This window comes from Rhineura floridana, chromosome 14 (assembly GCF_030035675.1).
Source record: "Rhineura floridana isolate rRhiFlo1 chromosome 14, rRhiFlo1.hap2, whole genome shotgun sequence".
NCBI lineage: Eukaryota > Metazoa > Chordata > Lepidosauria > Squamata > Rhineuridae > Rhineura > Rhineura floridana.
In genome coordinates, this window is record NC_084493.1 from 20,988,323 (window position 1) to 21,012,144 (window position 23,822).

Here is a 23,822-nt window from a genome sequence, read left to right on the forward strand (position 1 = left end):
CGCCCACCACATGTTGCTGAAGAGCATCTCCCTTTAAACCCTGCCAGTATGGCTGATAGTCAAGGCTGATAGTCAAGGCTGGGGTTAAAGGAAAGATGTAGCTCAGCAACATCTGGAGGGCCAGTGCAACCACTCAACTTGGGAGATAAAAACCCATTGAATAATATGTCTGAACCAACATAGACAAAAGGAGCATTGCTGTTTTGCTTCTTGTCCACACGTGGGGCCAAAATCCTGAATGTCAGAACAAGCTCTCGAACCTTGCATGGGATGTACAACTGAACATTTTGCACCTTGCCTTGTCCACAAATGTCTCAGTGCTGGTCACAGCTCTCCTTTAGCGGCAACCTCCACATGGCATTTCTGAAGCAGCGAGTGTGATCTAGGAAATGCCCTTTTGGAACTGGTTGATGATGTTACATTTTGTATTTCTGTGTAGCAGTACAAGCCATTGCAGGCAACTGACTTGTTAATAAAATTCTAAAAGCCAATAATGATATATGTTAATGTTTCCGGCTTAAGTCGTGAGAGATTTGTAAAGTGGAGCAGCACAGTAATGCTGCCTTCATCTGTTTTCTGATACACTGGGCTCACTGGAGGGTTTTTTATACACCAGACTTCCCCAACCAGGTGCCCTCCACGTATTGGACTACAGATCCCATCACCCCTGATCATTGGCCATGCTAGCTGGGTCTGATGGGAGTTAGAGGAGACCAGGTTGGGGAAGGCTGATTCATACGTAGGGTGGGGGATCTGTGGCTATCCAGATGATTCTGGACTACAATACCCATCCTCTCTGACAATTGGCCGTGACACTGACCTGCAGTGCTGATGTAATGAGACAGGGTGGAGCAGAAGCAGGAGGGATCCTGGGTCATGAGCCCCCTCCATATCTGAGGCCTTCCTGGCAAACAGGAGAAACCTTGAGAGTCTCTCAGCTACATGCGTGGCAGGTGTATCATCTACATGCGTGGCAGGTGTATCATCTACCAAAGCACCATACTTGGGTGATTTTGTAGTCATTTGCAATCACACAAGCAATAATGCAGTGCAACTCTTAGCAGATGATGTATATATGAAAAAGGGGGACTATAAATTTATGTATGGAAGTGCATATAGGAACAGTTGGAATGTTGCACAGGAAACACAGATTACCCATCAGAGATCTGCAGCAATGATAGAATTGTATGTGGGGTTTTTTAATGTGTTTACTTCAATCACAGTTGCACTGCATCATGGAAACAAAGCCCTTTGAGGAGAAACTGAAAGAATTGGGCATGTTTAGCCTTAGGAAGATTGAGGGGAGATATGATAGCCCTCTTCAAGTACTTGAAATGTTGTCACACAGAGGAGGGCCAGGATCTCTTCTCAGTCATCCCAGACTGCAGGACATGGAATTATGGGCTCAAGTTACAGGAAGCCAGATTTTGCCTGAACATCAGGAAAAACTTCCTGTTAGAGTGGTACAACAAAGGAACCAATTTCCTAGGTAGGTGATGGGCTCTCCAACACTGGGGGCATTCAAGGGGCAGCTGGACAGCCACCTGTGAGGTCTGCTTTAAGTTGGATTCCTGCATTGAGCAGGGGGTTGGATTTGATAGCCTTATAGACCTCTTCCGACTCTACTATTCTATGTTTCTCTGGTGCCTGGGATCTGCTGTTGGCTAACAGACTCATGATTCATAGCTTCATGGCTGCAGAGGGGATGTACAGAAGATATAATGACCTGGGAGCTATTGGCAGGGATAGGTGAGGTACCTGAATATACCCACATGACCACCCACTCTGTCTGGGTCGCTGGGGCAGCTGTGACTCTGTTGCTATGGGCATGGCTCCAAAATGGATGTCTCACATACTCCTAATTAACCCTCCTCTATAATCCAATCTGTTAACAGCTATTAACAATTTAGGATATACTGGTCAAAGGACTCTTTCACAGGGATGTGGCGGCCCACCATAATATGTTGGACTCCAGTACCCATCAGCCTCAGCCAGCATTGCAACTAATCCAAAATGATGGTAGATGTAGTTCAACAACATCTGGAAGGCCGCAGGTTCTTCATCCCTGCCCTACCAGCACCATACCTGTCTGGGCTAGATCCTTTGTGGCTGCTTGCTTTCTTCTGCTCTACTCAACGATGTTTTGCTGCCTGAAAATAATCCTCTGGGCTATGCAAAGAGGGACATTTATTCATCATGCCTCCTTGATCAGCTGCCGTAGTACAGGGAATTGGCAGGAATTTTCTATACAGTCAATACTTGGTTCTTCAGAGAGGGGGTCAATATTAGGGTTACAGTTATAAATCTGATACTTTACACCATGATTATGGCATTCTTGATGCTTTCACAGCCCTTTAAGCAGCTCCCTCTTTCCCAATAGTCCATGGCGTTTTCCTCAGTTCATTCTCCTTAAATGTATTTTCCCAGGAACTTTATGAATGAAGGTGGTTCCTATAATGAAAACACACACACACACACATCAGTAGCTTACACTTAAGTAGGAAGGAAAGCAAACTGACCTTGTCCACTGATGAGAAGGAAGTAGCCACTCTGGACATCTGAAGTGGGCTTTTCTACCTGGCTGTGGTCTGGTGTTTGGAGGGGAGAGATCTATGACTGGCTCTGCCTAGGGAAGAAAATGGCATGATCTCATCCTTTAGCAAGGCGGTTGCTGAGAAAGATGACCATCACTCATCTGAGGCCTTCACGTAGATAGGTGACCTCACATTGTTGCATGTCAACATACTTTCTAGCACCTGTCTATTGGTGAACCACAGCTCAGCGGCAGATCACCTGCCTTGCATGCAGAAGTTCTCAGGTTCAATCGCCAGCATCTCCAGGTAGGGCTGGGAGATGCTCCGTGTCTGAAACCCTGGAGGGCTGCTGCCAGTCAGTGTAAACAATACTGAGCTAGATGGACCAGTGGGTCTGATTCAGTATGAGAGTGCTTCCTATGATCCTAGACCACAGAGTGACCAGTAACCAGGAGATCAGGCACCTGGCCAGGGTTCAGGTACTTCAGGACCTTGGAGATTTCCCTGGTCAAAGCAGGAGATGCTGTGTCCAAGATCAATGACTCAACTAAGGAGAGGTGGGTTCTGGACACCAGCCCACAAGACATACAGTAGGTGAAGGGACCTATGAAGCATTGGCCATAAAAGGAGCTGGATGATTTTGCATGGAGTGCTTTGGGCTAGGCTGCAAATGGCAAGGGCCTCTTCTGATCCTGCCTTTCCAGAAAAAAATACCCAAGTGAAAGAAGAAAAGAGGGCCCAGTACGGTGGGCTGAAGTTGGGGGTGAGGGAGAGAAAGCTTTTTCAGCCAGAGGGCTGCATTCTAAGCAACTCTGGGGGGCCACCTGCCAATAGGGGGTGAGGTCAGAAGCAAAAGTGGGCAGAGCAATGAATGCAAATTCTACCTTTGTATCATGGGCTAGTTTCTGCGCACACACATCTCTCTCTCCCCTCCATCTAAGCAAGCCAGAGGCATAATCGGAGTCCAAGGGCACATTTCAGCCAGGCACAAACAATCAGGGAAGGTGTGAGGCAGGGTCTGTGAGGGGTATAGCTGAGGAGGGATGGTGGCCTTGGGTGTGTCCCAATGGCCAGACAGAGGGATCGGGGGGCATATTTGGTCCCCAGGCCTCAGCTTCCCCAACACTGGCATCCAATAAATATGCTCGACAAGGAATCTCATGACTGCACGCCTCTTCCTTCTAAAAGATCAGCGATCTCACAAAAACAGGAGTGATGTTTCATGAAAATCATGGGAACTGCCAATGTTCGAAATGGAAGGAGCTGTTTGCATGGGCACCCAGTGCCTCTCCCCCAACCCCTTGGATGCCAGCACAGTCTTCACCTGTCCTCTCATTCTATGGAAGCCAACAGGAGCTATTCCTTTCTGTGGAGGAAACCCCAAATATCCAATTCATTTCTCTTTGAGATTGCCTTCTGCTGATGGTCTGCCTCATCCAGTATTGTCCTCTCTGGCTGTCAGCAGCATTCCAGGGTCTGAAGCAGAGAGGACTTATTCCCCTCGCTGGCTACCTGACCAATCTAACTTGGCACCTCCTGCATGCAAGATGTGTTGTCTACCACTGAGCTACGATCCCTTCCCAAATCATTATCGGCTTTACCTGAATACTATCCAATGAGCTCTGTAGTTGAGCAGAGAACTGAACCCAGGTGTTGTCGCATCCACACATGGCAAACAAGTCATTAGCTCCATTGCATAAGTACTTGGGGCAGAACTAAACATCCCTGCCCTAAGTCCCTATGGCAGATCTGGGGTAGAAAACTGGCAGAAAGGGGAGGCAATGAGTCCTTTCCACACCTGCCGCTTCTCTTCTCCAAATCTCCACCTCCAGCCTTGTCCCCCTGCAGGGTTTTCCAAATGTCTGTTGAGAGCCAAACATATGTTTGGAATGACTGGAAGGAATGAAGCAGTGGGCAGGGGGAAAAAAAAGATAAACCACCAACCACTCTAAAGCTCATTTTCCTTAGGAAAAGGAGATGTCAGTTGTGATTCCCCACCCCACAAACAATTTATTTTCGTTTTAAGAATCATTGGCAAACTACAAAAACGTTATGTTTAGTTTGGCCCTGGTTTCAGGCAGGGGTCTCTCCCAGCCCTCTCAGAAGATGCCTGGGAATGGGCTTTCGACTTTCTGCCCTGCAAAGCAGATGCTCTGCCACTGAGCTGTTATTATCATAATCACACTGGTGGGGCACAAAGGCTGACAAACGGTAGCACAGCCAACTACCACCCCTAATCTTGAGTCCATGACTGAAGTGAAGTTTGAATCCAAGTCCAATCTATCATCAGTAGAAGTTTAAGGTAACCATGTTTTATTTAATTATATCTTCATCTTACCTATAAGAACATAAGATGAGCCCTACTGGATCAGGCCAATGGCCCATCTAATCCAGCATCTTCACTGTGCCCATTATTGGAAGCCCATAAGGAGTGCAAGAGCACTCTCCCCTTCTGTGATTTCCAGCAACTATCCATTTCAGCTGATCATATAACCTTCCTCACCTCTCTATGTGTGAGCGAGAGAGTGAGAGAGCATATATGAACACAATGCACCATTCTGACAGCTCTGGAAGAAAAGAGAACTACTGCTGTTGGAGCTATTACTAAACCTGCCCTAAGGACTCCTCAACCTCCAGCATCTATGATAGCCTCTCTGAAGCTCCAGCACTGCCTTTCATTCAAAGCAATCCTCAAACCACACCTTGACATTTGCCCAATATTCCTGCATGTTTCTTTCCAATCAGCACAGCAACCTCAGTCACACCAGGTGCAACATCCAGCAGGAATCCTGCAGACTTGCCCATACACGTCTCATGGTGTGGTCACAATGGCAAATGAACTGCCTGTTTGGGAGAAGGCATGGCCAGTGGACTGGGAAAACGATGCCCTGCCAATAGGACAGTGGTTCCCACACTTTTTTCCCTATAGACCCCATGAAAATTGCTGAGTGTGTTGGCGGACCACTTAATGATTTCCCCACCTGTTGTAGCAATTGTAATGTGCTGTGCTAGATGCCGTATGATTTGTCGTATTTTTACAGACACGCTGTGGACCACCTGAATGATGCTTGTGGACCACTGGTGGTCTGTGGACCACAGTTTGGAAACCCTTGCAGTGGAAGCATTGTGTGGAGAGAAAGATGGGTGGAGCATGAGAAACAAATGCGTCTTGAGCACACTGTCAGCTCACCATGGGGAAGCTTGGAATCACACACTCCAGAGGTGGCTGGTCCATTAGGAAAAGTGGGGCAGCCCTCACTAGCCCCACCTGCCTGCCTTCTTACTGACATTCAGTCCAGGGTGTGGCACTGCCTATCATCCTCCTTAGTCGCAGGGTTGCCTTGTGTAAAGCTCAACAGAGAGGAGGACGGAGACAAACCTAGCATTCCATCTACTGATGATCTCCCTTGCCTTCTCCCCCACCAGTCCCAATGGGCACCAGCCACCACTGACACAGTCATTCACTTCAGGGTGTTTGGGAAGGGTGCGTGTGCTCACCTGGTCCTTGAGATCATGCTTCCCTCTGTTCTCCTCCAATAGCCTCTCTTGCAGGAGGATTTTAAGAAATTCTCTCGTCAGCAGGTCTTTCATGTCCTCCAAGACACCGGTCAGCACTGGACTGAAAGCCTTGGGGGTGTTGTTGGGATCTGCTTTTTCCAGGGATGTTGACTGTACATGAGAAGAGCTCAAGGTACTCTTCTTCCCCATAAAGTGCCCTGGAATGACATGGTCCATGGAGATAATGGGAGGAGAGAATGACTACTACAACTGTAGCTCAAGTCAGTCAGTACAGTGCTGGCTCAAAGTGCTTTTTGTTGGCGGGGGGAAGCTGTTGGGCAAGATGCCCTAAATAGTCTCACCACCACTACCACCACCACCTCCTTGCAGCTATTGTCTGTGCCGATTCACTTGTCAAATTGGGGATGGGGGAATGGAAGAGAGTGCCTGGAACTCTGGACAGGAGTGCTCCACACTGCAACATTTTATTGCACATCCTACCTGTATATATATGTGCATATATAATTTAAAATGTATATATTTTACACACACTATATATACACATTTCTATATCTATATGGATTTATTGGTCATCACATGCGTGCTTTTTTATGAATTTTTTTTAAAAAAAACCCTGCTCACATGTATGGCATTTTTTTGTTTTGATATGTTTTTAAGTCTTTTATTTTTAAGATATTTTAGAGTGCTATTAGTGTTTTTGTTTGCCACCCTGGGGTCCTTCTAGGAGGAAGGGCGAGATATAAATTTAATAAAAACCACCCAGTCACCCATGAAGGTGATGCTGAGCTTTCCAGGGAGACTGTGGCCATCTCCTTGTGTTCAGAGTAGGGTCACACATGTATCTCAGGGGCACTTTTAAGTAGCAGTCAAGGTGGGGAGTTGAACTACATGACATTTCCACACGCCCCCACCCTGAAATCCCTGCACATTTTATCCCAATCATCAGCAGCTGCAAAATAATCCATGCTCTGTTCATTTGTCCATCTTGTACAGAGACTGGCTTTCCGATCAGATGTTATTCGGAGCTGTCCCTTTGCCCTGGTGCTGAAGGCATTGCTTTCTGACCCTCTGTGCCTGGCTTTTTTTAAAAAGCAGCACACCCAAGCAAATGAATCCAGGCACTGCATTTAAGACAAATCTCTTTTTCTTTTAAATGCATTTGTCTGCTGTTTAGTTAACGGATACAGTGTTAAAATGTCCCGCGAAAATAACTACCACCGTCATAAACTATCAGCCACACAATCACAAAGCTGCAAAGGACCAACCCATCTCGCCAAATCCTATACAGTGCTTCATCCCTCGCCCCACTGAGTAACTCACAAGCATCCTGGCGTAGAGGGGACTCGAAAGAACAAAGTGCCCCAACCTACCCCATCCCGTTCCCATGTCCACAATCCCTTGCGCCAGCCTTCCCCAACTTGGTGCCCTCCAGATATTTTAGACAGACGGAAAACTAAAAGCACCGTTGAAGATCCCGGGAACTGGCCACGTAGTTGATCTGGCAGCACAGACAGATCCCCCACCGCCTGTGTATCTTTTGGTGTGTCGGACCCCGGCTAAGGATCTTATGAATAGCCTCTCCTTTAGTCCTATGTTGTGCCCCCCTAAAAAAAAAACAGCACTTCACAACCTTGTTTCTTCCAGGGTTCCCGCTAATTCACGCAACAATTTCTCATTGTGTGAGTGTGAGGGGGCGGGATGTCACTTTTGAGAACGCCCCCTCCAGAGCCGCAGAGCGATGCAATGGGAGTACCTGTAGCCCAGAGATTTTCCCGGAGCCGGATGGGTCCTTCGAGCGAGGGCGAAACGGAAAGGGTGGCGAAGAGGAGCAGATAAGCCAAGCCCCCCACTGGTAGGATCCTGCCGGAGAGCCCTGCAGCGCCCATGGCTCTCATTCCGGGCGGCGGGGGACCTCGACGGACTGAAAGACGGACGGACGCCCTGCCTTGTCTCCTCTGACCACTAGGTGGCTCCGCTCGTCTCTTCTTTTCCGAGTCCCTTTGTCGGACGTCTCCAGGGTCCTCCTGTTTAAATAGCCCAGCTGCTAGGGCGGAGACTGAGGCGAGGGCATCGTCACCCAAGCGGCGCCCCTCCTGGCGCTCAGACGGCAGACACGTCTAGGGGCTGGAAGGGAGTCACCCTGGCCCTGCCTTGTCACGGCTCTGCCCCCAGAAAAGGACACTTGCATACACACACACACCCAGACGGTTGTGGGGGCAGAAAGGGAGAGGGAGCGGGGTCAAGCAGGGATCCGAGGAATTGGAAGAGCTTAGGGTTTGATCAGGGCTCCCCAGAGCCCACCCACTTCCAATCCTGCTTGGAATGCCAGGCTCAATCCTGAAGCATGCGAAATAATAGAAAGCGGGCATCTCTGAGCGTGTGCAGAGTGCCGGGGTAAACCTGGTAAGCCCTTAGGCGAGGGGGGCGCAGTCGACTGAAGGCTGTGGAAAAGGCTGTTGTCAAGTTAGTAGTCAACGAGGCAGAACCCAGACAAAAGCGGGTTTCGTGGCCAAGGACAGGAGAGGAAGCGGCGATGGAGCCGTCGGCGGAGTAAAGTTAGGTGCCTCACTCCTACCGACGTCCCTTCCTGAGTTCTGGGCAGGAGGCGGCGCCCAGTACACTTTCCTATGTGTTGAGCCCTGCTGGATTCAGTGAGGCTTTCCCCCGTGTCTAGCCACGTTTAAGGCGGCTGGGAATCAAGTGATTGCTATTTCTGGAGCACTGGCAATATGGAGGAGTCAGCACCGTCCAACCATTCCAGACATCTGGGAGATTTCTACCCACGCACCTGCCCTCCCAGCCTTTTGCATGCAGACTTTGAAGGGCCGTTTGCAAAACAGGCGTCCCGAAGGCCACGTCGTGGATACTCAAGTCAAGGAGGATGGGACAGTGTTGGAGGCAAAGGCCGCCCTCCCTCCTCCCTGGGAGCCTGTCAAGCAGCAGCAGATTTATTAAATGCATATTTTTGCAAGGGACTACTACTACTGCTGCTGCTACTGTTAATATTATTATTATTATTATCTCTGTTAAGATATATATATTATGTGAGTATACTCTATTATTAATGCCCAGTCCTTTCTTCGTATTAATGTTATTCCCAGAGTGGTCGCTGCCTTAGTCACTGGCAGGAAAAATCAAAGAGCCTTGTGAGACCTTAAAGACAAACCAATTTATTATGGCATAAGTTTTCCTGGCCCCAAGCCCACTTCCTTTCAGATGCACGATGTGAAATCTTAGTTGGCAGGTATATAAAGGATACTGTTTATTTATTTATATCCCACCTTTTCCCCAAGGAGCTCAAGGTAGCCTACATGGTTCTCCCTACAAAAGCCTTGCAAGGTAGGGTTAGGCTGAGAGTGACTGGCCCAAGGTCACCCAGTGAACTTCATGGCTTCATGCCTGAGTGGGGATTCGAACCCTGGTCTCCCAGGTCCCAGTCCAGCACTCCAACCTCTACACCACAGGGCTCTTGTAAGGTGGGAGTTGATAATACTACTGCTAGTCACCATCACAGCCCTTGCTGGCAGCTCATGGGAAAACTTGCTTTCTCTCAGGTAAACCACACACACGCACTCTGCACAGAAACGCTGAGCAAGCTACACTCTGCTAAACTGTGTTAATTTTGCCAATACTCCAACACTCAGTAGGGCTTCCCATAGGCACCTGAAGAACTTTTGAGTAGACATGTAGAGGAAATGTGGTGTTGGGGGAGAGCTTTGCGCATACCATGGACTGCGAAAAAGACAAAGAATTGGGTGTTAGAACTAATTAAACTAGAACTATCCCTAGAAGCTAAAATGATGAAACTGAGGTTATCATACTTTGGATGCATAATGGGAAGACATGATTCACTAGAAAAAACAATAATGCTGGGAAAAACAGAAGGCAGTAGAAAAAGAGAAAGGCCAAGCAAGAGATGGATTGATTCCATAAGGGAAGCCACAGACCCGAACTTACAAGATATGACCAGGATGGTTCATGACAGATGCTCTTGGAGGTCGCTGATTCATAGGGTCACCATAAGTCGTGATCGACTTGAAGGCATATAACAACAACAATTGTTGTTATCAATAATAACAAAGCAATGTTTTAAAAATCTGCTCTCCAGTTAATTGAGGACATCTTCATCAATCAAATATGTTTTTAACCTATTAATTAACAAAATATTACAACCTTACTTAAAAGTGTGCTGGCATGGAGGGCTGGAAAGTTAAGTTGCTTTAGAAGCAAGCTGAACCATCTAGGCAGCTAAGTTCACTCTTCTACACTTTGTGGCCAATAGCATTGCCAGAAGGAATACACTAAACCTTGAGTTGTTGGTTTGTTGGGGGGGGGGAACTGCTGTGTTGTGTGAAAAACCTAGGAAACCAAGATTGCATTATTCATGCTTACCTCTTGTTCTGCACAGAATGGCTTGTCAATATTGGGGGATTAAGCGCCAAGATCTGGGGGCGCATAGAGTACAAGACCAATGATCAGCACCTACAGCATAGAGTTCTTGAATTGGTTCCTTTTTGTTTGGTGATGAGCCAGAGTGGAAAGGGCCAAAGCCGTACCAGGGATTACAGTGAAGTCCTGTACGGGACTGGGATTAACTGGTACCAATTACAGGCTGACCAAAGGCAGCAATGGCCTCAGATTCCCAGGGGAAATTACTGGGTGCATCAAAGCATGTCTGATGAGATGCAGGATGCCTCAGTGAGATTACATGGGTGGAAATCAATAGGTCCTGTTATCCTAAAACAAACAGGAAATTGGTGCATCCTTTGCAGTGGCAAAAACATGGGATGGATTTACTTGAATGGAGAAGGGTCATAGTTCACTGCTGTGCATGCAAAAGGCCTTTTTATGGCATTTCCTTAAGAGGCTGGGGAAAACGCCTGTCTGAAATCCTAGAGAGGCTGCAAAGGTAAGTGTAGACAACTTAGAGCTAGATCTGACACAGTATAAAGCAGCTTCCTACTTTCCACTTGAAACAAGCCCCAGAGATTGAAATCAGAAATATTTTGAGAGCACGGTGGAAAAGAAAAGCTCTGTGCAAATATAGTATGTCCAGCCCATGCTTGTCCAGGACTATATGAATAGGATTGTAGTTATTGCTGGGAAATGGTTGGTGTTACGACTACGGAGTGCCTGGGAATATGCAGGGTTATAATTATTTTTTTCATGTGTTTATTATTACATTTATATCCCACCTTTCCTCCAAGGAGCTCAAGGTGGCGTATACATGGTACTCCCCCCTCCCCATTTGATCCTTACAACAACCCTGTGTGGTAGGTTAGGCTGGGAAGACTGGGACTGGACCAAGGTCACCCAGTGAGCTTCATGGCTGCAGGTTTAAATGGAGGATTAGAACAATTCATGAAGGATAATAATAATAATAATAATAATAATAATAATAATAATAATAATAATAATAATAATAAAATAAAATAAAATAAAATAAAATTTAATTTATGTGTCGCCTATCTGGCCAATGGCCACTCTAGGCGACGTACATATAATAAAATACAGCAAAATACAATACAATAAAATACAATATAACAATATAAATTATAAATTATGATAACAGCAATACAGGGTAGGAGGCATTTCGATCATAAGAATATTAAGCCTTCCCAGAAGTCCCAAAAGCCTGTTGAAAAAGCCAGGTCTTTAAGGCCTTGCGGAACATATTCAGGGAAGAGACGTGCCGAAGATCTTGTGGGAGGGAGTTCCAGAGGGTGGGGGCCGCCACTGAAAAGGCCCTCTCCCTAGTTCCCGCCAACTTAGCTGATTTGGTTGGCAGGACTGAGAGAAGGCCTTGTGTGGCCGATCTTGTCAGGCGGCATAATTGGTGGCGTTGTAGGCGCTCCTTTAGATAAACTGGGCCGAGACCATATAGGGATTTAAAGGTTAATACCAACACCTTGAATTGGCCCCGGAAAACAACTGGAAGCCAGTGTAGATTGAACAACACTGGCGTGATGTGGTCCCGGTGACGACTGTTTGTAAGTAGTCGAGCCGCCGCATTTTGAATAAGTTGTAGTTTCCGGACCGTTTTCAAGGGTAACCCCACGTAGAGCGCATTACAGTAATCTAATCAAGAGGTGATCAGGGCATGTACTACCAGTGGGAGCTGATGAACAGGAAGGTAGGGTTGCAGCCTACGTATAAGGTGTAGTTGATACCAAGCTGCCCGGCTCACTGCCGAAATCTGAGCCTCCATGGACAGCTTGGAATCAAGTACAACCCCGAGGCTGCGGACCTGGTCCTTCAGGGGTAGACTCACCCCATTGAACTTCAGGTCAACAGTTCCCAACCTTCTCTTGTCCCCCACGAGTAGTACCTCGGTCTTGTCGGGGTTCAGTTTCAGCCTATTCCTTCCCATCCATCCACTCACGGACTCCAGGCACTTGGACAAGGTCTCCACAGCCAAGTCTAGTGAAGATTTAAACGAGAGATAGAGCTGAGTGTCATCCGCATATTGGTGACACTGCAACCCAAATCTCCTGATGATTGTCCCCAGCGGCTTCATATAGATGTTAAATAGCATGGGAGAGAGGATAGAACCCTGTGGCACACCACAATGTAGAGGCCAAGGGTCTGAAACCTCCTCCCCCAATGCCACCTGTTGGTACCTGTCAGACAGAAAGGAACGGAACCACCGTAATACAGTGCCTCCTATTCCCAATCCCTCCAGGAGATATAAAAGGATACTGTGGTCAACAGTATCAAAAGCCGCTGAAAGGTCAAGGAGGACAAGAAAGGTGAATTCTCCCCTATCTAATGCCCTCCTCATATCATCTACCAGAGCGACCAAGGCTGTTTCAGTTCCGTGACCAGTCCTGAAGCCCAGTATGGATCTAAGTAATCCGTTGCATCCAAGTGTGTCGACAACTGATTAGCCACCACTCGCTCAATGACCTTGCCCAAAAATTGTAAATTCGAAATTGGGCGAAAGTTATTAAAAACTTGGGGATCCAAGGAGGGCTTCTTCAAGATGGGCTTTACAATTGCCTCCTTGAGGGCTGATGGCATCACACCCTCTTTCAAGGATGCGTTTACCACCGCCTTAATCCCCTCACCCAACTTCTCTCTGCAGCTCATGATGAGCCACGATGGGCATGGGTCAGTTAGACAGGTGGTAGGCTTTACAGTCGAGAGCACCTTGTTCACATCCTCAGAAGAGAGAGGCTGAAAATGATCCAAACATACCGGTGTGCAACTGGCCAACTCTGGCTCCTTTACCGTATCCACGGCGCACGGGATCGAGCTCCGTAAGCATTCGATTTTATCAGCGAAGTGCTTAGCCAAAGTGTCACAGGAGGCTTTTGACTGTTCCAAGGGTTCCTGAGCAACTGGACCGACCAGGCTTCGGACCACTTGGAATAACCTCCTGGGACAGCACTCTGCAGACGCAATAGAGGCAGTAAAGAAAGCCTTCTTTTCTGTCTTTATTGCCACTTGGTAGGCAGTTACTGCTGCTCTAACTTGTGTCTGGACACCTTCGGAGCGGGATTTCCGCCACCGGCGTTCTAGTCGTCTCACCTCCTGTCTCAGACTACGCAGAGTACATCTGCTCATGTACATGGGACCTCCTTTGGCAGGAATGGTATCTGTGGCCCTCCAGATGTTGTTTTACTATAACTCTCTGACCACTGGCTATGCTGGCTGGGGCAGATGGGAATTGGGATTCCAGCATCTGGAGAGTTGCAAGTTCTTCATTCCTGTCTCTGCCTTTGAATCACAGTTGCTGGGGTGCAACAGTGGGGAGGGCTATTGCCTTCCTTCCCTGCTGTTGGGCTTCCCAGAGGGATCTGGTTGGCCACTGTGGGAGACAGGGATGCTGGATCAGATGCAGTGTTGGTCTGATCCAGTAGGGCTCTTCTGATGTTTTTATATTCCTTGAGTATCAGGAGATTTCATTGTACTTGTTAGTGTCAGCGTGGCTGTCATTTGGAAGACACTTATGTCTGTACTCTGTCTGGAAGGCAGACGCGCGCACACACCATACATTCAAGGCACATTCAAAGCACAGTATCCTCCTTCAAGAATCCTGGGAACTGTCATTTGTTAAGGGTGTGCTGAGAATTGTACAGCTGTGAGGTGTAAGCTACAATTCCCAAGAGAAGTTAAACTAAAGCTGCATACACACCATACATTTCAAGCAAATGACTGGCCCCAAAGAATCCTGGAAAAAGAAGTCTAGGCCACTGGTTCCCAACCATTATAGGACCCCCTTTATAAACTAAAAAAAAAAAAAATTATGACCATCTCCCCCACGATAATTGTAATTTTAACCTCTGTTAATTGAAAAAACGTTGCATCGCAAAATCACATCTCCAAATATCCTTTTCCATAAAAAGCTCCCTGCAGACAGGGAGGTGTTGCTTTCTTTTCTTAATGCAAAGATCCAGTCAAATTGGTATCCCCCCCACAGTCTGAAGATGTACAGTCCTATCTCCCAACACCAGTGGGTTACAGTGCTGGACTAAGATCCACTTTCAAATCCCCACCCAGCCATGAAGCCCACTGGGTGACTTTGGGCCAGACACAGTCTCTCAGCCTGACCTATCTCACAGGGTTGGTGTAAGGATAAAATGGAAAGGGTTGTGCACCACCTTGAGCAACTTGGAGGAAAGGTGGGATATAAATGAAATAAATAAATAAATACATTTCAGCTGCAGTATGTAGACCCAGCCAACCTGCTGAGCTTTTTGAAATAATAATAATAATAATAATAATAATAATAATAATAATAATAATAATAATAATAATAAAAGAAGCAGCAATGCGGTAGTGGTGGGGATGCTAGATTGTGAAGACAAAAGGGTGGATAAATTGAGATGGGTGTTAGTGCTTTTAGGCCTTGGGATGATCATCAGAACTGATGACTTGGTTAGCATGCACTTGGGGAATGAATGGAGCAGAAGGCAGATTATTGCACGCACACACACAAACACACCTGCCCCTCCTGCAGGCATCTGCAGGCATGCAGGCATTTGGGCACATGGGAAGGGGGAAGCTGCAGCATCTTGGAGAGAGAGTGGGTGAGTGTAGGTAGAAGAAAGGGGGGATGCAGGCACACATACAGCCTCAGAGCTTCTGAGCTTCCTCATTGCTCCTTGGCTCATCTGGGCTGAAGGTGAGATCTGGGTGGCCTTGCAATTAAGAATAATTTTTAAAAGGAGATGGCAGTGAATCAGGAGCCAAGAACGGCAGACAGGCTGGCTGCCAGAAAGGAAGGGGGAAAGCAGCCTTTCTTTGCAGCCTTGCTTCTTGTTGCTTCACAAAAAGCCCTCTCCTCTCGTTCTGAGCAAGGGCGTCATCAGCAGTGGCGGTGTGAGGAGATGGGAGCCAGTGATAGTAATCCCCTCTTCTTCTTGGTAGCCCCACCCTCAGCCTCCTTTGGCATCTGCCACGTGTTTTATAGGCAGATGCCTATGCTTGGTGCACCTGAAAGACGCTCTGGAGCTTCAGGAAAAGTCCTCCCCTCTCATTTGGAGCAAGGGGGAGGTGTCGTCTGCAGTGGCAATGGGGAGCAAACAGTGTCTAGGGAGTGAAGATTTTTTTAAAAAATTAATAAATAATTCATTTCTTTACTGTTGGTGGCCCCCGCTGGATTACTTTGCGGCCCCCAGGTTGGGGACCACTGGTGTAGACTTCACTGAGTTACAGTTCCCAGCACCCTCAACACACTATATGTTCCAGGATTTTTTGGGGGGGAAGGTTGATGTGCTTTGAATGTGCTTTCAAGGTGTGTATGCAGCCATTGTGCTTTAATATTTCTATAAGCCACAGGAGGGTCAATCCAAGCACAGTGATTGGTCTTGCATTGCATTTTTTTAAAAAATGTATTTGATCATCAGTTTCTCTTATGGTCTAATCCAGGGCTGGCACCAGCACCTGACACGCTTGGGCTGCTGCCCATGCCCTGGTACCTTGGCAGGGTTTGTCCTATGCTTCTTAATCCCCACCCCCCAGCCTGGTACTCACAGCAGTGCCAGGTGGCTGGATGTAGGCATCCTTTGAATTTCCCACAATGCCCCTCACCTTTCACATCACTCTAGAACATTGTGGGAAATTAAGAGGGTGGCTTGGAATGACCAGCTGCCCAGGTCTGCTTGAAATGCTCCCAACACAGCTAGTTTAGTCCAAAAGAGCCTATTGACAGAGACCACCAAATAACATTTTGCCCAGGGCTGGCCAAATCTGATGTGACTTCAGAACCATGAAAGGACAATTCAGATTTCTCAAATATTATCTCTCACGCCTGCCAGCAGTGAACTACTCTTTCGCTCTCATGTCTCACTGTTACGTTGCCTTGGTCCCTAGAACTTGTTTTGATTTTTTTTGTTTCAGTCGTTGACGATTTAATCTACTCTTGCATTTCCCTTTTAAGCAGCCTCTGATGCTGGGGAGGGCTGATAAGGATCAGAAAGCTCATTTTTCAATTCTTAATATATGAAGCCTGCAAAAATAAACCAAATACATTGAAAGCTTGCATTTTGGAAGCAGAATTGTGCAATAAAATGGGAAGCCAAATCTGCTTGATTTGCCTAATTTATGCTGCTCAGAGAACTTGGATTCATAATTAGCAAAGATCCAATAGAACACCTCTGGAGTTAAGGGGTTGCATCCAGTGCTAAGTTCTACTCAGAGTAGACCCATTGAAGTTAATGAACACAACCACCTTAGGTTTATCAATTTTAATGAGCTTACTCTAAGTAAGTCTAGCATTGCATACAACCCCATATAGCAGCTGGCAGTTCATGGCAATCGGATCTGGCACCTTGGGTGAAAGCAGAAAGCTGGAGTAATATTTGTAGTACAGGCAAGTGAACAACTGATCAAAAAAACGGGCCACTTGACATTGTGACCGCTGTTGATTGACAGAAGAGGGCTCCACTCACCTGTCAAACCTGGGCCCCAGGGACCAGAAAAGATTACGGATCTGTCCCACTGGCCAGATCCAGTTCCTCATATCTTTTTCATACACTTGGTTTATCATGTATTAAATGCACATGTGATTCCTTTTTGCTGCACATATTCATTGGAACAAAATATAGGTGCATAGGAAGCTGTCTATCAGGTCAAACTGTTTCTCCATGTAACCCAGTAGTGGGGGGCCTTTGGCACTCCAAATGTTGCTGAACTACAACTCCCATCAGCCCCAGCAAGCATGGCCAATGGCCTGGGATGATAAAAACTGTAGTTCAGCACTATCTGGAGGGCAAAAGGTTCCCCACCCCTGGTGTACCCTGAATGGCAGTGGCACACTGGGATCTCTGACAGTAGTCTCTCGGATCACTTGTGCTTTCAATTGGCAGTGCTAAGGGGTTGGTCCTCGGCCTTTCTGCATGCATAGGATGGGCTGTACCACTGGGCTATGATTCTTGCCTAACATCTGTCCGCCAGGTAGGATGCATTGCAGATACATCACATTTTCTGATTTACCCCTACTTCATTTTGTATATAAGCATCACAGGCATCTATTTGATAGTTTGTGATGTAACTAATGATCAGAAACAGCTCCTTCCCCCATGCTCCAATTAAACTCAATAAGTGGCTTTTAAAAAGTTTTTATTCATGAAAAGTATATATTCTCATGCTACGCAATTTGTGCAAGAGAGCATTTGTGTAGCGAGTTTTTTTTTAAAAAGAAAATTACTCAGACATTGCAGAAACACACAGAAAGCGCACCTAACAGGATTTTAAATTCTTAAAATTTATTTTTGGAAGTGGTACTAGCAAAGACACCACTTCTCTCCTACATGCGTTATATAGGAGATTATGCTGCTATTATTGCAAGGATATACTTACCATTGCAGGGTTCCAACACAACTTCTGCAATGCTCCTGGAACATAATTTGAAGGTGCAAGAGTGCAAAGGCCACAAAGAAATTAGAGGCCCTTAAGAAGGCAGGAAGATGGAGGGAAAAGAGAAAAGATGCACTTCGCTTGTTCCCAAATCCTGCCTCTTTGCCAGCAGAGTCTGCTGTAGGCTTCTCATTACGGTTAAGAATCTTCATGCTTTCCTCCTCCCCTTGTTAGAAAAGTGTCATTCTTCGGCAATATTTGTGGCACCTCTCTTCGCAGCAATTAGCTCTTGCTAACGTGTAGAATATCAGCATATGCATACAGTGTAACAAGGTGTTGATTAGCATCATTTGCATCAGGGACAAAAAAAAATGCCCAGGAAAAGGACACAGTCTTTGGGCCACATTTCTGGTGTTTAAAAAAGGCACAGGCAGTTCTCAGAAGGGGACATTTCCAGTGGAGATGGCAGAGATTGGACCTGGGACCTTCTGCATGCAAAGCAGATGCTCTGCCACTGATCTACAACCCCTCCATGAAGAATAATGATCTTTCCAGTTGAATTCAAGGGAACTAATAAAATGTTCACGGGAACATCGGAAGATGCCTTATATCGAGTTAAACTATTGGTCCAGCTAACTCAGTATTGTCTACATCGGCAGCAGCTGTCCAGGTTTCAGAAATGGGTCTTGCCCAGCCCTACTTGGGAAGGGCAGAGATCAAACTTAGGACCATCTGTATGGAAATTTATTTATTTATTTATTATATTTCTATACCGCCCCATAGCCGAAGCTCTCTGGGTGGTTCACAACATAGAAAGCAGAGATACATACAAAATTACCAACAGTTCAGTAGCAAAATCAATCAATCTTAAAATCAGCCAGAAGGTGTGTAGAGTGGGAATCAAACAGGCCTCTCAGAGAGGATCTTCCATAGCTTAGGTGCCACAACTAAGAAGGCCCTGTCTCATGCATGCATGCACCTGCCACATCTCTTTGTCAGTGGAGGGACCACAGAGCCAGGCCTCAGATGTTGACTTGGGAAAGTCCTGCATTTGCATTGGTGCAGATGGTTTAAGTAACTGATAGAAAGACGGCAATTTTCTGGGGGTTAAAAAAATCAGAGCCTGAAGAGGCAAAGCAGTCTAGTCTGCAGCACCTTAAGGCTAGGATGGGGAACCTTTGGCCCTCCAGATGTTGCTGAACTACAACTCCCATCAGCTCTAGCAAGCATGGCCAATGGCCAGGGATGATGGGAGTTGTAGTTCAAGCAGTGTCTGGAGGGCCAAAGGTTCCCCACCCCTGCCTTAAGGGGACAAATTGTGGCAGAGGGGATCATCCTAATCAATGGTGAGCCTAATTAGGCCCAGCAGGGCTCCTAAGCAGTTTTCTCCACACACGGCCATCTGCCCCATACCTAACATCGTATGTGGGACAGGTAAAGATGTATACATACAACACAAAAGTCAAGGTTGAAAAAAACTATACATAATAAATATGCTGTATTTTCTACCTTTTGAAAAAATAAACCTAATGGCTACAACTCCAAAAAATGCATTTGCAATATTTGGTTGTACTTCCAAAACTTTTGGATTTTTCTATCATCACTTGTAGTTTCCATATTCATGATAAGGTCAAATTCTGTTCTTATCATATGCTTGCATCAATATTGCAAATGCATTTCTTGGCATTATAGCCATTAGGTTTATTTCATTTTAAAAAGATGGAAAATGAAGCATATTTATTATGCATAGCTTCTTTACCTTGACTTTTGTGTTGTATGTTTCTGATGTGCAGTCAGGGATATTTTCTCTACATTCTGGTTTGTACAGGTAAAGACATAGCTTGCTATCAGTGCCGATCAGCTGATAGGCAGAGAGAGCAAGCCCCTTTGAAGTTCTCACCCTTGCAGGAGTGGAAGTGGTAAAGATCCGGCCCACCGGCCAGATCGAGTTCCCTACCCATCCTACATCCCCAACCTAATATCATTGAGTAACACCAGCTGATTGACAGGTCGATGTGGTTGGGGGAAATGGCTTCATCGGCCAAACTGGACCCCCTGGCAGGCCAAGTTTGGCCTGCAGACTAAAGGTTTTCCACCCTTGTATTAGCTAATTACAAGGTAGTAGTTGTTGTTATGTGCCTTCAAGTCGATTTCGACTTATGGCGACCCTATGAATCAGTGACCTCCAAGAGCATCTGTCTGAACCACCCTGTTCAGATCTTGTACATTCAGGTCTGTGGCTTCCTTTGTGGAATCAATCCATCTCTTGCTTGGCCTTCCTCTTTTTCTACTCCCTTCTGTTTTTCCCAGCATTATTATCTTTTCTAGTGAATCATGTCTTCTCATTATGTGTCCAAAGTATAACCTCAGTTTCATCATTTTAGCTTCTAGTAATAGTTCTGGTTTAATTTGTTCTAACACCCAATTCTTTGTCTTTTTCGCAGTCCATGGTATGCGCAAAGCTCTCCTCCAACACCACATTTCAAATGAGTTGATTTTTCTCTTATTAGCTTTTTTCATGGTCCAACTTTCACATCCATAGTTGTATGCTATTATTTCAGCCTGGGCAGCCTGATCCTTAGCCTGCCATAAGGGTATAACTCTAGATCTACATTATAGGGTTGTTGTAAATCACTCAACCTGGTTCCCCCAACTTGTAATATCAACAGACGACTACGTGGCAGGGCTTTTGTAAGCTGCTTTTATTTTATTTTTTGCTCTCTCTGCCTCGTACGTTCCCAACCAGTAATACAGAGATAATGGACTGCATTGGCAATGCATTTTCCAGTGACAGGGCTAATTTTTTTATATGGTAAAAATAGAAAAAGATCACAGTGCAACCCAGGAAAATCCCTGCAGAAGGTATGGATATATTCACAAGCCCAGAGTATGTCTGGTATATATTTTATTTTTGTTTTATGTATTTATTGAGTTTATATCCCAACCTTGCTCCCAAATAAGGCCTAGTCATCAAAGTGTCACAATTGCTCTGGAAACAATCCTCTCCTCTGCCCCCACTAATATGCAGGTCAAAGACTTACCACTGACACCAGCCCCCCTGGTTTAAGATGTTTGGTAGCCAGCTGCAGGCTGACTTCAAAGGAGTGCAGCAAGGTTTTCTCCTCATTTCATCTTCCCAACAACCCCATTTGGCAAGTTAGGCTGAAGACAGTGATGGGCTCAAGATCATCTGGTAACCTGCATGCGCACGCGGGAAGGGATTTGAACTCAACTTTCTCCACTCCCACCCTGACACTCTCCACCACTATACTAGTTTCTTTTCTGCTTCCACATGGTACCAGCCAAGGCACATAAGTGGAATCTTAGGCTAGCCAGACGTTGCTGAACTACAACACCCACCAGCCCCAGACAGCATGGCCAATGGCCTGGGATGATGGGAGTTGTAGTTTAGCTGCTTCTGGAGGGCCAAAGGTCACCCACCCCTGCAGCTAAGGTACCATTCTGCCAAGGGTGTTAACCTCTACCCAGGCCAGATTTTGGATTCACTGCAAAGTAACAGAGGTGGGGATATTAGCACGTTTAGCTTGTGACACCCATGCAAGCAACAAGCCAGCATATTACAAACAGCAGAAGGAAATCGCAGTGTCACTGCTATGAGGAGGTGATTGTGCTAAAGTACACACACATCTTTGATGACCTTTCCAGAGGAGGTGTGATGCTGCTGGGACAGGAGTCAGGTTACTAATGAGAAAGCACCCTAGACTCTCTTTATGGGGTGCTACAAAAAAAACCTCACCCAGTGTGTAAAATCACAGCATTTGCAGATCACATGCAGAGCATAGAAGGCAAAGCTATATCATCAGGCCCAAAGCATTACTGTAGCTGCCTAAACACAAGCTGTACTGCCCCCTACCCCAAATCTGCCTCGTATAAAACCTGAGTGTGGTCTTATAGGTAGAGAAGCCCTGATTGGCGATGAGACCGCAGGAACTGCGCAGAACTTCAGCATTCCGTTTTTGTAAAAGGATCACCTGCCCTTTTCAACGGGGGCCCTAGTGGCCAGGTGAGCTAGTCCCTCTAGATGTGTTTTTGCACGTTTTTTTAGATTGTAAAAAGCACTGGATGGTGTCAGAGATGTACTCCTTTTTTCCTTTGAAAAAGACCTCATTTTAAGGGTGTGGCCTATGTTGGGGGATGGCTTATATTTGGACTAAACTTGTATATGCTACCTGCTCTTGCCACCTGAATCACAGAATAGTAGAGCTGGAAGGGGCCTATAAGGCAGAGTCCAACCCGCTGCACAATGCAGGAATCCAAATCAAAGCATTCCCAACAGGTGGCTGTCCAGCTGCCTCCTGAATGCCTCCAGTGTCGGAGAGCCCACTACCTCTCTAGGTAATTGATTCCATTGTCATATGGTTCTAACAGGAAGTTTTTCCTGATGTCCAGTCGAAAACTGGCTTCCTGCAACTTGAGCCCATTATTCCATGTCCTGCACTCTGGGACGATCAAGAAGAGATCCCGGCCCTCCTCTATGTGACAGCCTTTCATGTACTTGATTAGTGCTATGGCATCCCACTAGATGAATCTTGCCTCTTAAAAGCAGCAAACTTCTCTGCACCCGCAAGCTTGCCATGCAAGCACAGCATCAAAGAAATGGTGGGGGGAAACGGCTCCTCGATTTCTTTAGACTGCCGAGAAACAAGAATCTGGATAGTGCACACTGAAGGGTCTGAAGCATAAGGGCTACTTCTCTTTACCTTCAAATCCCCTTTTAGGATCCAGGTTTAGGAACGGAGAAAGTTGCCATATGCAAGGTTGGACTATTTGCCCATCAAGGCCAGGAGCATAGGAAGCTGCCTTACAGAGTCAGACCATTAGTCCACCCAGCTCAGTACTGTCTACACTGACAGGCAGCAGCTCCCCAAGATTTCAGCTGCGATACATCCCCAGCCCTACCTGGAGATGCCAGCGCTTGAACCGGAGCCCTTCTGCATGCAAAGCAGATGCTCTGCTACGAAAGTATGGCCCTTCCCTGTTAACAGAGATGGGGGAGATGGGGAACCTCTGACCCTCCAGATATAGTTGGACTACAACCCCCATCATGCGTGACCATTGACCACACAAGCCGAGGCTGATGCTCAGTTGGAGTCCAACAAGTTCCCCATCCCTCATCTAACGCAATATTGCCTGCTCTTCTCTGGCAGTGGCTCTCCAGTCTCTCCAGCTATGGTTCCTTCCAGAGGGACCATAAAGCCTATGCTTAACCCACTGTCATCCCCATCCACAATGCAATGCCAAGCCTGCGCAACGGTTCATGTTCCTTAGGTCTTCTGCTCACCTTCACCCTTCCTCTGCTATCTCAACACTACCAAGACTTTAGAATGCAGGATCCTCGGGTACGGACATGTCCTTCTTGCTGATGTCATAAGGTTTGGCCCTTTTGCACACTGACCCACCAGACCCCAATCTCTCCTTTATCACAGTTTTATTACCTTCACCTGCCTTGTGATGGGCAATATGCTTGACTTGCTCTACACATGCAGCAGATCTAGGGAGCAGTGAAGTGGAGGAGTCCCAGGTCAAATGAACGGCTTCACTTTTTTATAAAAAATATTTCCCTGCTTTAAATTGTTGTAAACCGCCCAGAGAACTTTGGCTATGGGGCGGTATATAAATGCAATAAATAAATAAATAAACAGAAAACTAGGCGTGAGCCAGGAGGGGTAGAAGTTTCCTTCCGAATTTGCTGTTCACTGTTTATTTTTGTTTTGTTTTTACACATAGGAGCAGCATTCAAAAAGGACATATGCCACCTCCAGTCTGATGTGGTAGAATCCACTCTACCACCTTTGGATTCTCCCATCTCATTCTGCTGCATGGGTCAAACAGGTCCTTTATACGAAGGGTCCCACATTGTCTTCATCTTACCTCTGCAGTACAATTTGATACCTGTCCTTGATTGTCCATGCTTCCAGGTTGTTTGTGCAAGTTTCCTTAAGTTTT

At 46.4% G+C, this 23,822-nt stretch overlaps 1 protein-coding gene across 1 annotated transcript; it reads right to left on the minus strand.

Moving 5' to 3' along the window:
* Nucleotides 1-2,207: 2,207 nt before the first annotated feature.
* On the minus strand, nucleotides 2,208-8,039 carry LOC133370020 (neuromedin-B-like). Its single transcript, XM_061595902.1, has 3 exons — nucleotides 7,807-8,039; nucleotides 6,033-6,250; nucleotides 2,208-2,451 (listed from the first exon to the last, which is right to left on the minus strand). The coding sequence occupies exons 1-3, from the start codon at nucleotides 7,946-7,948 to the stop codon at nucleotides 2,410-2,412; spliced, it is 402 nt and encodes a 133-aa protein (XP_061451886.1). The 5' UTR covers nucleotides 7,949-8,039; the 3' UTR covers nucleotides 2,208-2,409.
* Between the last annotated feature and the right edge of the window lie 15,783 nt (nucleotides 8,040-23,822).

What these genes read in the sequence shown, in the direction of transcription:
- LOC133370020 (XM_061595902.1), bottom strand. Translation starts at nt 7,948, where the DNA reads ATGAGAGCCATGGGCGCTGCAGGGCTCTCCGGCAGGATCCTACCAGTG. An exon ending in GGAAAATCTCTGGGCTACAG is followed by an intron (nt 6,251 to 7,806) that starts GTACTCCCATTG and finishes ATGTCATTCCAG; the next exon opens with GGCACTTTATGGGGAAGAAG. An exon ending in AGCATGATCTCAAGGACCAG is followed by an intron (nt 2,452 to 6,032) that starts GTGAGCACACGC and finishes TTTTCATTATAG; the next exon opens with GAACCACCTTCATTCATAAA.